The sequence below is a fragment of the Leptonotus elevatus genome, chromosome 11 (genome assembly GCF_054856555.1).
Source record: "Leptonotus elevatus isolate MCC_2025b chromosome 11, RoL_Lele_1.0, whole genome shotgun sequence".
NCBI lineage: Eukaryota > Metazoa > Chordata > Actinopteri > Syngnathiformes > Syngnathidae > Leptonotus > Leptonotus elevatus.
In genome coordinates, this window is record NC_141249.1 from 4,842,378 (window position 1) to 4,856,196 (window position 13,819).

Here is a 13,819-nt window from a genome sequence, read left to right on the forward strand (position 1 = left end):
TAAGTTGTAGAAAAATATATTCCCATAAAAATCAATAGTCAACCTCACCACTTTTTTTGTCCATCGTGGGATGCAGAGATCTCAGTCATCGACAACGATTTGACGGAGCAGCCTAAAGAAAACATGCGGGGGGGGGAAATATTTCAGAAAATAAAAATTTCACTCAAAAAACTGAGTATACTGTGAAAAGACATCTGCATCTTGATGTTTTCTTGATGGAAGTTATTTCATTACAGAGACTCATTAATGCATACAGGCCCCTAGAAAATTGGGGGACTATATTATACTGTACACAAGTACACAGAGATAAAAATTGCTTTTCAATGGTGATGGGGGGTGAGAGATATATAACATTAGGGGGTGTCGTGTTCACAGGAAATTAAAGTAGTTAATATGCGCATGTGCGTCAGTTAATTTCTATGCAAATATGCGTTGCATGAAAAATATATCCCAACATAACATGACAACACCAGGAGCCTGTTTAATATGTGCTGGGGCTTTACACCACCACCACTGCCGCACATAAGTGCGACAAGCTGTGACTACATGGCTCCGGAGGTGGTCTCATCTGGTCACTGGAGAAGTCGGTGAGAGTTTGCAAACGCTCTCCACTCAACATGTAAAAGCACTTCCTACAACTTCCAGCAATCCCTCCGCATGTAAGCCACACACAAGATGGACGACAACATGGCAAGAGTCAAACTTGCCCATAAGATCCAAACCTAGAAATGGGGGGAAAACGTCTACAGTGAAATCATTAAGGGCTAAATATCAGATCATCATTTGATGCAAAAACTATTCCGCCACTGTGTGATGTGTTGCAGGACATGTAAAAGGAAGATTGCATGGCAGTGTTTCCGTTATGCAGATGGAGAGCTGAGTGACTGCTGAAATGTCAGTCACACAAGGTCACAATAGAGACACACACAGTCCTAAAATAAAAAAGATAATTGGGTTTTTGTTGTTGTTTTTTGCACCATGCATATGTAGTTGTGGGAATGCTGGATTATTATTATTGTGATTTATTTATTTATTTATTCTCCTTACTTTTTTTGCAGAGAAACAACTCCCACATACAGTACTCGCACAATTTAACGTGAAATATCAACTTTTCTCCAATTATTTTCAATGAGACTGACATTGAATCTTTTCTAAGTCCCGCTTTCCACGCCCACTTCCATACGTAAAACTGATCACCATTACCTGTTCTCTCATTCTGCTCAGTGGTGCTCTTGGTAAATTGCATTGTCCAGTAACCATGAGGTCGTGAGTTCGAATCCCACCTCCAACTGCACATAGCAGATTTATGCTAAGTGACTACATGCTAATAAACTGACTATCATATCAGGAAATGCATTATAATTTTACTGAAATGATTAAAAGCATGTGTCCCCATTCAGCATTTATAGCTTTCAGCATCAGATGACACTTGTCAATATAAATGCCCCATAAGCCATTGGCTTGAACAAGACAAGTAAGGCCAGTGGTTTGAGCAATTGCCTGCCACACAGAAAGAACTCGGTTCAAATCCTGCTTGGACAACTCTTCAGCTAGTGCAGCGGTGCTTTGACTGTTTAACAGGAGGTAATGGTTCGACCCACCTTTGGCAGATTGCAGTTCTACAACTAATTCTTTATATTTTCACATAATTTATTTTTCAATTTCCTTCATAAGCATTCAACTTAGCATTCAGCTATTAGCATTCAGCTTTCAGCATTCCTATGCAATTTCTTCAGAAATTGCACTTAGTCTAGTTTGCATTGTTGTCTCTTTCACAAAAGTTTTGCATCATATTGGCCTTGTTTACATGGAGAATTTTTTGTCATTCCGATTTAAATCATTCTGAATGAAGATCTGTGGTCACCTGTTTACATGTGACATGATCCATTCTGATCTGCCATTTCCATGTTCCGCTCCGTTAATCAGATCAGCCCCACGGCAGCCGTGAAACGCGCGGACATCGATCACGTGATTTGTCAAGATGAGTTCCTTCGTCTTAGCACAGTAGTTGTGATAGTTGTAACACTTTTATTGATAAAAACAAGTTCCAAGACTTTAAAACGAGTTCTCCCCTCGCAGACGAGCTCTTGTCAGGACGACCATTTTAATGGGCGAAAACGAGGATGTCACGACATTTATGTTGCCATTCCAATTAAACTGTTTACATGACGCTCGGAATTGGATTCAGCCTTTTTATTCCGATTGAGGTGTTTATATGGAGCATTTTCATTCCGTTTGGCCGTTCAGATTCATTCATTTATGGCTCCATGTAAACATGGCTAATAATGTGTACAGCTCTATTAAAAATAGACTTTTTGTGCATCATCAGCCAACATCAACAATTACAAAATGTAGCTCTATGCAGACAGGATAGAGTGTAACTAAACATTCATAGAGCGAGAGAGAGAGAACGACAGACAGACAGACAGAGATTTAACAAAATAAAATAAAAACAAAAATGCTTTTTAATGAACGAAAACTAACTGAAACTACATTTTATGTTTACAAAACTAACTAAAACTAACTATAAATTGTAATAAAAATGTCCTTTGTTTTAGTCTTTGGTAATTAATTTAATGCATGAGTCTTTGGGGATGATTTTAAATGTGATTTTAAGTAGATTTCTTTGGATATTAACCGGAATAAGGACGTTTGAAAGTGTGTCACACAAAAGTGACGTCATCTAGCAGCAGCCAATAGAAAAGCAAAAACTAATACTAAAACTAACTAAAACTAAGCATTTCTGAAATAACTAACAAAAACTCACAGAACCACCTTGAAAACTAATTAAAACTAACTACATTTAAAAATCAAAACTCAAAACTAACTACAATGACAAATTCCAAAACTTTAATAACCCTGGCCCCGAGTCAACCAAAACTGACAATCATACTGAGCATTAGCTAATTAGCTGAACCACAGCCAAGCCATTTTAGCAGGATTTTGATCACAAAAGTGGACAAATGGCAAATTGTAGCCTGTTGAAAACTCTGGTTGGGAAAGAAAAACAATTGAAGCCACCAAGGTATCCTCAGGCGTCCTTAGCATCCATTGTTGAGTTGGTAAAAAAAGCAGCCAACTGCCTTATTGGTATGGAAATTAGCTTCTTTTTTTTCAGCATGTACCATGCCTATAGTGGGACAGGAATACCTTGTTGTCATAACAAGAGTGTCTGTTCGTACCTGGGGTGTATTTCACAAAGCAGGTTTAGTGAGAACCCTGGGTCAAGAAACCCTGAAATGTGGAAAACTATGCGTCTTCCGTTTCAGAAAGGGAGGTAACTGAAACCAGATGAAAAAAGGTAACTCTAGCCTGTTTCATAAAAATAGGTCGTTTAAGCTTTTGGTCAGTTACCGTAGTAACATTGTCCATGAAGCAAACGTGGTTGGTCGCGGGTTTTTCACAATGAACCTCAAAGTTTTCTCTATCCCCGCCTCCTTTCTGCCACACTCAACATTTCATTTCCTCATTCATAAAGTCTGTTGCGGCGAGTTTTTGCATAAATACGCCTATAGTCTATAGCGTAAAGTCCACTTTTATCACGAACATGGCATTACAATTACCCTAGTGATGAAAGTGCCGCTTTTTTGCGCAGGGAATTAAATATTCGTCGCGAGATTGTTATCAGACCGCGCATAGATATGTTGGCATTTCCGAACAGCTATCTTTTTGAGCGGTACCGTTTCACATCACAGTCCATCATCTACATACACAACTTAATCTTAAATCAAGTGCGCTTGTCCCCCTCAGGATTGCAACTAAATTAAATGAATTAATGAGCTACAATTCAACAGGTTTTCCCTTATAATTATATTGCGATTGCAAAGGACTACATTTAAATTTACGCATTCACCCAACATCCGAACGGCAACGTTCTCCCACGCCGCCTTCCTCTATGGGGAGCCGCTGCGGTGTTGCACTTTTTTTTTCTAAAGACATGTTCAAATTCGCCATATGATTGCATTAAGATTTTCAGTTGAGAGGGGTAAAAAAAAAAAAACACGGAAGCAGAGGGTGGCGCCACGCTCTGTGCTTCCCCGTTGCCATGGTGACTTGACGAATCGGGGCTCCATTGATGGGGTATTTTTAGTGTAGTGGTAATGCCAGATGAGAGAAACTACTCTGCGCTGATATAACTACCTCAAATCAGCTATCCTGGAACCGACAACGCAGAGTTTCCTCTCTCAGTCTATGTCAGCTCGCTGTTCAGGCTTAGTCTTGGTGTTTGTTGAACATGCTTTGTGAAATGGTCAGCTATCCCTTCTCTGGTCTCTAGGGGTGTATGACCTAACTAGCCCACCCTTGGTCCTTCTAGTTTGAATGTTTGACATTTGGTGCATTTTCTAATGTAAATTATTAATGGTTAAATTACCAGTAGTGTTATGCATCATATGAGGGTGTGTGTGGGTGTGTGTGTGTGTGCGTGCGTGTGTGTGTGCGGGGGTGTGTGCGTGCGTGTGTTTTATTTTACAAAAGTGTTTCATTCATTACATTCCAATATGCCCCTAGGCTTTGCTTTGTATGGCAAGGCAGCTTTATTTATATAGTGCATTTCATATAGCCTACAAGGAAATGTGCATTAAGGTAACTCATGTGTAGGGACTATACAAATGTGTGTGTTTTTTAAAGTCAACACTGAGATAGTTTCTATGCAATAAAGGGGAAGTCAAGTCAAAAATTTCCTTTGCAATAGTCTATGGGGCCCCACTAGTCCATACACAACATTCTGACTAATATTGTGTTTTTAAAATTTTAATTAAGCATTAAAATCCAGCCACATTTATCCATCATTATTACCATCCATTCATCCACTTGTATGGCTCTTTTGTCTCACTGTTCATGTGAAATGATGTTTGATTATATTTTATAGTAATGTGCATTTGTTGTTAAGAACCTAGTAATGTTTTAAGTATTTGAGAGGTGTTTGTACCATTTATTTGAAAACTGCTACCTGCTGAAAGGAAAAGAATGGCAAATTCTGTTTGGTTTCTGCCCAATATGCATAATCAAAAATTGGTGATCTATAGCACAATTGTCACCTCTGTTATCAAAATGAATGCATTTATTTATTTATTTATTTTGCAGCTGTTGCATTGAATGCCACAGCATGTGGCTGTTACCATGGCAACTATTTTTCAACTCTCTGCTCCTTCCTATGTCCCAGGAAAGAAGAACATTGGCATTCCTGACTTCTCTGGGTGCTTAATGGAACTGCAGCTCGCTGTCCTTAAGGCTTAATTAGCCAATTTAGGATCTGAAAAATGGTGATTGTAATTGGCGAAATAGTCAGAGCCCTATTACAATTACACACAGTGGGCACACAACAATCCCCATTTAAACACATTACTGAATAGAGAGGTATATAGATGGAAGAAGTCAAGGGAGAAAAAAGGTCATAAGAAGAAAACATCTAGTGGACAAGAACAAATTTGAAATGTTAAACAAGATCGTCAAAGAGAAACCTTCACTGCACTTGTGAGGATTGCAAAAGTTGACAGTTTAATTGAAATTCCTCCTCATTAAAGGTAGATGCTTTTATCATTTGGGGATCTTTCAAAGGGCGGTGAAAATGTGTAACATTAAGCGACAAGCCAATAAAAGCAATTAATTTATTTAGAGATTCGTTTAAAGTCCCCATTAAGACTGATTGGGCATGATTCATATTATGCATGATTCATGAATGATTACATTCGATGAGAAGTTTCAAACGAATATCTTTGCTTCAGGACATAAACTCAGTGGATGTTTCATTGGTTATTTAACATCTAGACAACATAATGAGAATAATTTCATTTGATAACAATTTGAGTCATATCCACCTCTGCCTCAATTTGGGTCAGGAAAAACCCTGCAAAATCAGTCTTAGTGATTCCCGAAGAATGTCTGGCGCCTAGCCGTGCCTCCAAATCGACTCCTTAGAGCTGTGAGCGACAGAGTCCCTGTCAGCATCATCATTGCCAGCCACCCTATAACTCAAATGCTGTCGAATTTGGACCCTTTCAGCTTTAGAGCTCAAGTTCTGAACAGTTCCATTGGTCCTGTACTTATTGACCAAGGATATATTATTGACCCTCCATCTAAATTTTGCCTGCACGGATTTAAATGCCCTGGTCTGAAAATTGGTCACCAGTCACCACTCAAAAAATAATAATCCTCTGCTCAGTTGTCGAAAGCATTTTCAGAAAAGCTATAGAAGGTTCCTTAATCCCTTCCATTCGAATAGATGGAAAAAATAGATTATGGTATTCTCAATAACAATCAGCCATATTATGGGTTGCAATCATTTTAGGCACAGATGTCAAACTCAACGCCCGGGGGGCAGATCATGCGCGTCAATTAAATGTTTCTTGCAATTAGTCGTCATAGATCTGCAAATCAGTTCCATGTCGCAGTTTTTTTTCTAAAAGACATTTTCACATATAACGTAAAATGTATTACTGTGTCTCGACCTGACTGCAATTTGTCACATTTGATGGTGTGTGACACGGAGAAGTATTCTCTACACAGATGACAACAACTCTACAGTATGCAAATTTGATGTGTTGCACTGTGTGAGGCAAATGGTGGTCATACCAGATACTGAGTGGTTTGCTGACCCTTGCACATTTCAGCCTGTTATTGTAATAATCATGCTGTCTAGTGTCTAATCAGCATCTTGATATGACAGACCTGTGAGGTAGGATGGATTATATCGACAAAGGAGAAATGCTTACTAACACAGATTTGTAAACAATATTTGAGGGAAGTGACCTTTTGTGTAAGTAAAAAACTTTTTAGATCTTTGAGTCCAAAAATGAAAGCAAAACCAAAGTGTTTAGCAATGGGACTGTCTCTTTAACCATTCAGAATTCGGATTCATCTTCACCGGTCCACTTTCTGTAAATAGTGATGGTGTTAGGAGGGACATTAAGTTGGATGCTTATCTTGTGTTGGATCTTTTCAAATTAAACATTTGTACCTAATGTGGAGGTAAATCAATGTTATGAAAAGAAAGCCATTCTCAATGTGTGTCAAACATAATGACAACGTCTGTTCATGTACATGCATCAATAATGTGAAGTGTGTTGGTATATAAGAGCTGTTGGATGCATGCCACATTCTGACAAAACCAGTCCAGAGGGCACAGCAGCTGTGAACAAAAAGTTGTAATGAGAGTGCAGTGAATAAGCTCCTACTGACAACAGGATGTCATTAAATGTCATCGGCATAGTTATTTAGAGGATATTTTGAAGAACAACCTATTAAATCGTTGAAAGAATTGGGACCCTTGAGCTCAGTTGTTTAATTCAATGCCGATATAAACCCCCTAAAGCACACATCAAACGTTCTGTATTTAAACATGTTTCATTCGCCTGACCCAAGCCCAACCCAAATAGGAAAATTGTTAGTTTTAATGGCTGCCTGTGTACTATAAATCGAATTAGCTTGATATAGTGACACAGAGCAGGCTCCAGAAATGGCAAGCCCACAGGAAATGGGATCGGTGAGTGCAGTCAGCAGACAGGAGGTGGGCGGTTAGATGAGAGAAGACGAGCGAAAGTAAAAATCAAGGCAGGCTCAGGAGTGGCAGTTGTTCACATTCATATCTCGTACATGCAGAGCAGAACTTTGCCCCCACCCCTCGTTATTTTTCAGCACCACCCTCTATCTAATTAAAAAAATGAATGTATTACATCATGCGCACACAGGCAGGGATGGGACTCCGAGGGTTACTTAAAAAATTTTAATCCAAAAGAGCTTTTTTGCTTGCTTTTTAAAAATGCGCTACACTGCACCTATTAGGACGAGTCTGCGAAAATACAAAATTTTGGTCTAGCCTGCCGAGCCCGCCTTGTGCTTGATTTGCACTGGGCATGAAAATAATGTGAAGCAGAATGCACTGGCTGCAGCTGCTAAAATGAGCACATTAACACTCCGAAGGGTCAATCTGGAGCTCAAGGCCATCAAGGAAAGAAAAAAACCCAGCTCCCAAGTCTTTATTACAGTACTGACATGGGTCCAGTTATCACTGTTTATTCTTGTTCTACCCTGAGAATGTGGCAGTATTGTGCAGCCCTATTCACCCGCTTTCAGCCTGGAGCACACAAATGCAAGCTAAACAAGGGGATGCATTCCCTTAAAATGTGTTTTATATGAGCACCAACCACTTAGGCTACATACCAGGAACACTGTACTACTAGCTCATATTGTCTGATATGCTTTTTTTAAATTCCAATTTACCTTCCTTATGTAATAAATCACACAGCCAATTTGTATCATTGCACTGAAGCATTCCCACATATGTTATTGTTTTTGTTTTTTTCACACTTTTTTGCCATGAAACAACTCCCACATAACGTCCGATTTACATCATTCAAATTTCAACTTGCTTCAAAAATTCACGCCTCCTGTGGTATAAATTGTCGGATTCCACATTGCTTACAGTATTGGCACAATTTAACGTTAAATATCAATTTTCTCCATTTATTTTCACATTCAACTTTTTCTAAGTACCACCTTCCACGCCCACTTCCATACATACAAATGATCATCATTGCCAGGTGTCTGATACTGCTTGGTGGCACAGTTGGTAAAGTGCAATGTCAAGTAACCAGGAAGTTGCAGGTTCAAATACCACCTCTGACTGTACCTTGCAAATATATCCATGGCTGTTAGTAGTAAGTATACCAACTGACTATCATACTTAATTCCAATTTACCTTACTACCGGACTACCTTAGGGCTCCTCAGATGGTGGATGTTTTTAAAAAAGGACTTAAAACCTTCCTTTTTAGAAAGACGTATAAATTGTGATTTTTATGATTGTATTATCTTATTTATAGTGTTTTTTATTTATTTATTTGGTTTTGATACACTGGTCTTATTATGTGTTTTATGTTTACTCACTGTAGCACTTTGAGGTTTGATGTCAAATATAAAGTGCTTTACAAATAAAATGTATTATTATTATTATTATTATTATTATTATTATATCAGGAAATGGATTATAATTTCACTGAAATGATTAAATGCATGCTATCAGCATCAGATGACACTTTTCAAAAAATAAGCAGTTGCCTCCCACCACAGAGAACCTGGGTTCAAACCCCACTTGGACCAGATTTTAGTACATTCGTTGTTTCGATACGAACTGACTACCATATCAGGAAATGGATTATAATTTCTCTGAAATGATTATATCCCACTTTAGACAGAATGCAGTTCAAGTTTTCTTTTTATTAATTTGTCATTCAACTACAATTACAAATATTTAATTTTCACATAATTTATCTTTCAGTTTACTTCATAAGCACATGCATTCAAATCTTAGCATTTAGCTAATAGCATTCACCTTTTCAGCATTCCCACGCAATGTCTGCATAAATTTCACTTTGTCTAGTAAAATATTTTGTTATTTAAAAGACACAGGATGACTCAGGACACGCTGGAGAGACTTGGGATCCCGCCAGATGAGCTGGTTGAAGTGGCTGGGGAGAGGGAAGTCTGGGCTTCCCTCCTAAAGCTGCTGCCCCAGCAACTCGACCGGATAAACGATAGTAAATGGATGGATGGATGGATGGATGGATGGAAAAAACACAGCAACGCAGATCAACAAAAGCATTGATTATTTCTCCTGGCCACATCACATTTCCCTGGCTACATGTCAGGTAAAATTCATAGCACTCAATCAAACACAGATGCAAAAGAACAAATTGGAACTGGCCACTGAGGTCCACTAGGCTATTTGAATGTCAAACTAGGGATTGACCAGGAAGTTAGACAGACACACACTTGGGAAATTACTCCAAAAATAATATTGGAATGGACCGGTATGTAATGTATTTTATGATTTATATATGGCTATATACTTGACAAAGCAACATCCACTCTCTTTACAAAAGCAGTCAATGTTGTTGGTTTTGCTAAGTAGATTTTCTTTTTGCCAATGAGAAGGATTGTTGTTGTGATTGAGTGCCGCCAGATTTAAACCGACACCAATCTGGAACTTTTGTGCAAATGTGAAGCACATTTAGACCTTCTGCATAAAAAAAGAGAGTTGGATGCAGTTACGGATGCAACATAGTTTTGAAATTCATGTAAATATATATATATACATAATTCATAAATGATAACTGTCAATATAAGTGTTATACAGTATTGAAATGTTTTTTATGTAGGAAACTGTGCAGAAAATTCAGTAAACTATTTTCCACTAGGTTTGAATCAGGTCAGATTATTTGTCATCAATTAAATGTTTTCTAATAGTTAGTGTTCATTTTGTTGTACAACATCCTAGTCGCATCTTTGGCTTTTCACTAATACAACACATGATTTTGGAAAAAATAACAGTTGCTACTTTTTAGATATCTTTAGTATGGGAAGTGACTTTGTTTAGCTTCGATACATCTACCGTTAACATTACAGTAATTTGTAACAATTACCTTACGCTGTGAGGATGACCGATTCATTGTATTGTGACATAAAACTGAGCTCAGATTCTCCCTGACAACCAGCACACAAAATACAGAAAATAACTGACAGGATAAATGGGAAGTGCAATTGAACCAAATAAATTGCTGCACTTGCATTCAGCGGATGTATACAGTATTTGTCCCTACTACATCACAAATAATGATGGCAGAACATCAACATTATATAATATTAAGTGGAGAAAAAAAGGATTAGCGTCAGCTGACTTTTTTCTTCACAGCTGACTTTTTTCTTCACCCGTGAATGAGAAGCATTTCACATGCTGTTGGGACGTGTAGAAACAAACAATCTAGTCGGTATAATAATAAGCTGTGAGTTATTGATTTTTTTGTGTGTGTGACGTATGTTTCACATGGATCTCTATGCAAATTTCCATATATCAAGTAAACTCCATGAACTGGAAATTAGAGCCACCCTCAGACTTCGGTGGTTGGTTGCACATGAATTTCTAGGTTACACGTGGTGGGTGTGTCAGAAGCCTTGAAAGAAATTGACTTAAGCACGAATGGGAGAATATGCCCCAAAAAGGCTAAAGACACGGTTATGCAGGAACCCAAAAGAGCAGTACAGTACTATAATGCTTGTTGAATGAATGTTTCGCAAAATGTGACTGAAATGCTGAGATTTGTAATTGCACAAAAACATACAGCCATAGTAATACATTTGAAGGGCTGATATATTGAATGTCAGCGAGAAACCACCTATGGTGAGCAAGCACATTCGTGCACAATGATTTCCATGGGAGAAAAAAGACATTGTGCTTTTCACACGGTCAATTCATCAAAATTTGCAACAATCCACCTACCATGTAAACGAAAGCTTTTATTAACAACGCATTTAATCAGCTTAAGTAATAGCTGTGTATGGAAACGCCTAACATCTAACACGCCAAATTCATTTCTATTATTTGATCAGCTGCTTTAACATTGGTTACCAGCTCCCACATCAATAAATTAGTCAGTTTAGCTACAACATTCACAGTAGTACGCTCTCATTCACTAACTGTTTTCCCAAACAACTGTGTGAAGGCCCATAGGGGAAAAGGCACGTTAGAAATGACAGATGACAGCGTTCTATTAGAGCTGGATTAAAAGTGGGAAAAAATAACTAGCAAGACAATAAAAAATACAGAGGTCAAAGGGATTAAGTAAAAAAAAAAAAAATCCACAAAAAGGCAAGACAATGCACTTTTTTTCCTATAGCACATTTCATATACAAGGCACCTTAATATGCTACATAAGCAGACACAACACCTACAAGCATCAACATACACACCAGTTAACATTCAGAAGCAAAGTAGAGAAAACAACAATTACTAAAAGAACATGCATTGACAAAAAACTTTAAAAACATTTAAGAGTAAAAACTTTTTTTTAAAAAGGTTGGAAAAATGCAGTCCTTCATTCTGGATATATTTTTCAGCTGGTAAATGGTTGTTTCAGTGATTGATTTGCTATGATTGCTGAAAGTCAGGTCTGAGTCTATCAGCACCCTAAGATTTCAGATTTAGGTCCAATCTCAATACCGCCCCGTAGCCCTCATCTCTTCCCTCCTCCTTATGAATGCGCGTTCAAGTAGACAAAGGAGTTTCCCAATTTTCCGTAAAATGTAGGGGGGGGGGTTAAAGACGAGGGCTGCAGGTCCATTTTCACGAAGATAGATGCCGACCTCCCTAGGTTCTCCTTTACTACAGTCACACCCCCTCACCGCAATGGCGGAAGTAATGACGACACAAGGAAATAATAAAACGCAGGAGACACGTAAATGTAAGTATGCTAATATTTATTGAATGTCATAGTGATGATAGTGGTTTTATCGAATGTTCTATACTTTGGCAGAAATTGGCACAATTGTGTGTTTTGGTAAATGCTCACTATTGTCGCGTCCGTTACGTCACAACCACCACGCAGCTGTGGCGGCTCAAGGTGACGACGTAGCGGATTGGATAGCAATAGTACGTTTCCAATTCCTAGAGGGATTTTTTTTGTCTTTGTCTCCCCAAAGAAGTAGATGGGAGAGGGGAGAGATAAACGAGACAACGGGTGCAGGGTGAAGAGGAAGTAATGGGATTGGGCCTTGGTCTTTGGTTTCCCAAGACAAGCAAGGTGTTTTCTAACAACAATCTTCTTTTCTTTGCTGCTGAAAACAATGACTTTTGGATAAAATAAAAATAAAATAATAATAAATATCACCACAATTTATATTTCTATACAGTGCGGCCCTGCTATTTGCAGGTGATAGGGACCCGGGCAGCCAATAGCAAAAATCCATGTACAATTGACAACCTTTCAAATGCATGTATTGATTGATTGATTGATTGATTGATTGATTGATTGATTGATTGATTGATTGATTGATTGATTGATTGATTGATTGATTGATTGATTGATTGATTGATTGATTGAAGGCCATGTTTTCGCACTGTCACTGAAAAGCAACCACACCTTACAGATAGATAGATAGATAGCCTATCCCAGCTGGCTTCGGGCAGTAGGTGGGGTACACCCTGAACTGGTTGCCAGCCAATCGCAGCGCTCTCTCTCTCATCGTAGGAATTGCAATCCCTTAAAATAACCCCCATTTTAAATGTACTTGTAATTTAATTACATGTTTTTTTCTCCCTGTACTGTAACGGAATACAGTTAAAAAAAATTGTATTCTGAATACGTAACGGTGGTACATGTATTCCGTTACTCCCCAAGCCTGCCTATGATAGCCAACATTGCCGTTCTGAAGCATTTTACGCAAAGGTAACACATACAGACTGAACAAAAGAGGTCCAAGGACTGACCCTTGACCTCACCATGGCTGTAAAATCAGATTAAAAATTTCCAATGGTCATAAAGAAACTCCTTTCCTCCAAGTAGGACAGGAACCCTTTTAAGACTTTTCCATTTATAAAGGGAATTTATAATTGCCAAACTCACTGTCATCGAATTGGCCTGGGCTTGATGTGTCACCGGTCATATTCTCACAATCATTTTTTCATTATTTCCTCCCCAAAATCTGGATCATTTTTTCTACTGTATCTACAGTATCCACACCCCTATCAAACTATTTCAGCTCCAGAGACTGCTTTTATTAGCAATAAAGGAAATAACCTGCATCTATTATTAAGTGGAGCACAGAGCTAAGCTCTAGTGTAGATGAACCTCTAGTACCACTACGGGCTACTTCCATTCCTTGGAGGTCAATGAGCATGGTAATGTAAGTACAGTACAGCACTGCTGTTGATTAGTGTGCTGGGTGCATCTCATTAGTAGTACCTCATATAAATTAATTAATGAATGAATACATTGGTGATAGAGTGGGAAGATGAGTTTATGAAATAAATGGGAGAAGGCCAGACT

General features: G+C 38.3%; 1 protein-coding gene across 4 annotated transcripts in view; it reads right to left on the reverse strand.

Moving 5' to 3' along the window:
* kank4 (KN motif and ankyrin repeat domains 4) overlaps positions 1-13,819 on the reverse strand; it is a 77,642-nt gene that overhangs the window by 15,819 nt on the left and 48,004 nt on the right. For all 4 annotated transcript variants that reach the window (XM_086089658.1, XM_086089655.1, XM_086089656.1 and 1 more), the window contains exon 2: positions 49-112. In XM_086089658.1, the coding sequence (XP_085945784.1) occupies positions 49-64 (16 nt within the window). In that variant the 5' untranslated portion in view covers positions 65-112. The remainder of the gene's footprint in view (positions 1-48; positions 113-13,819) is intronic.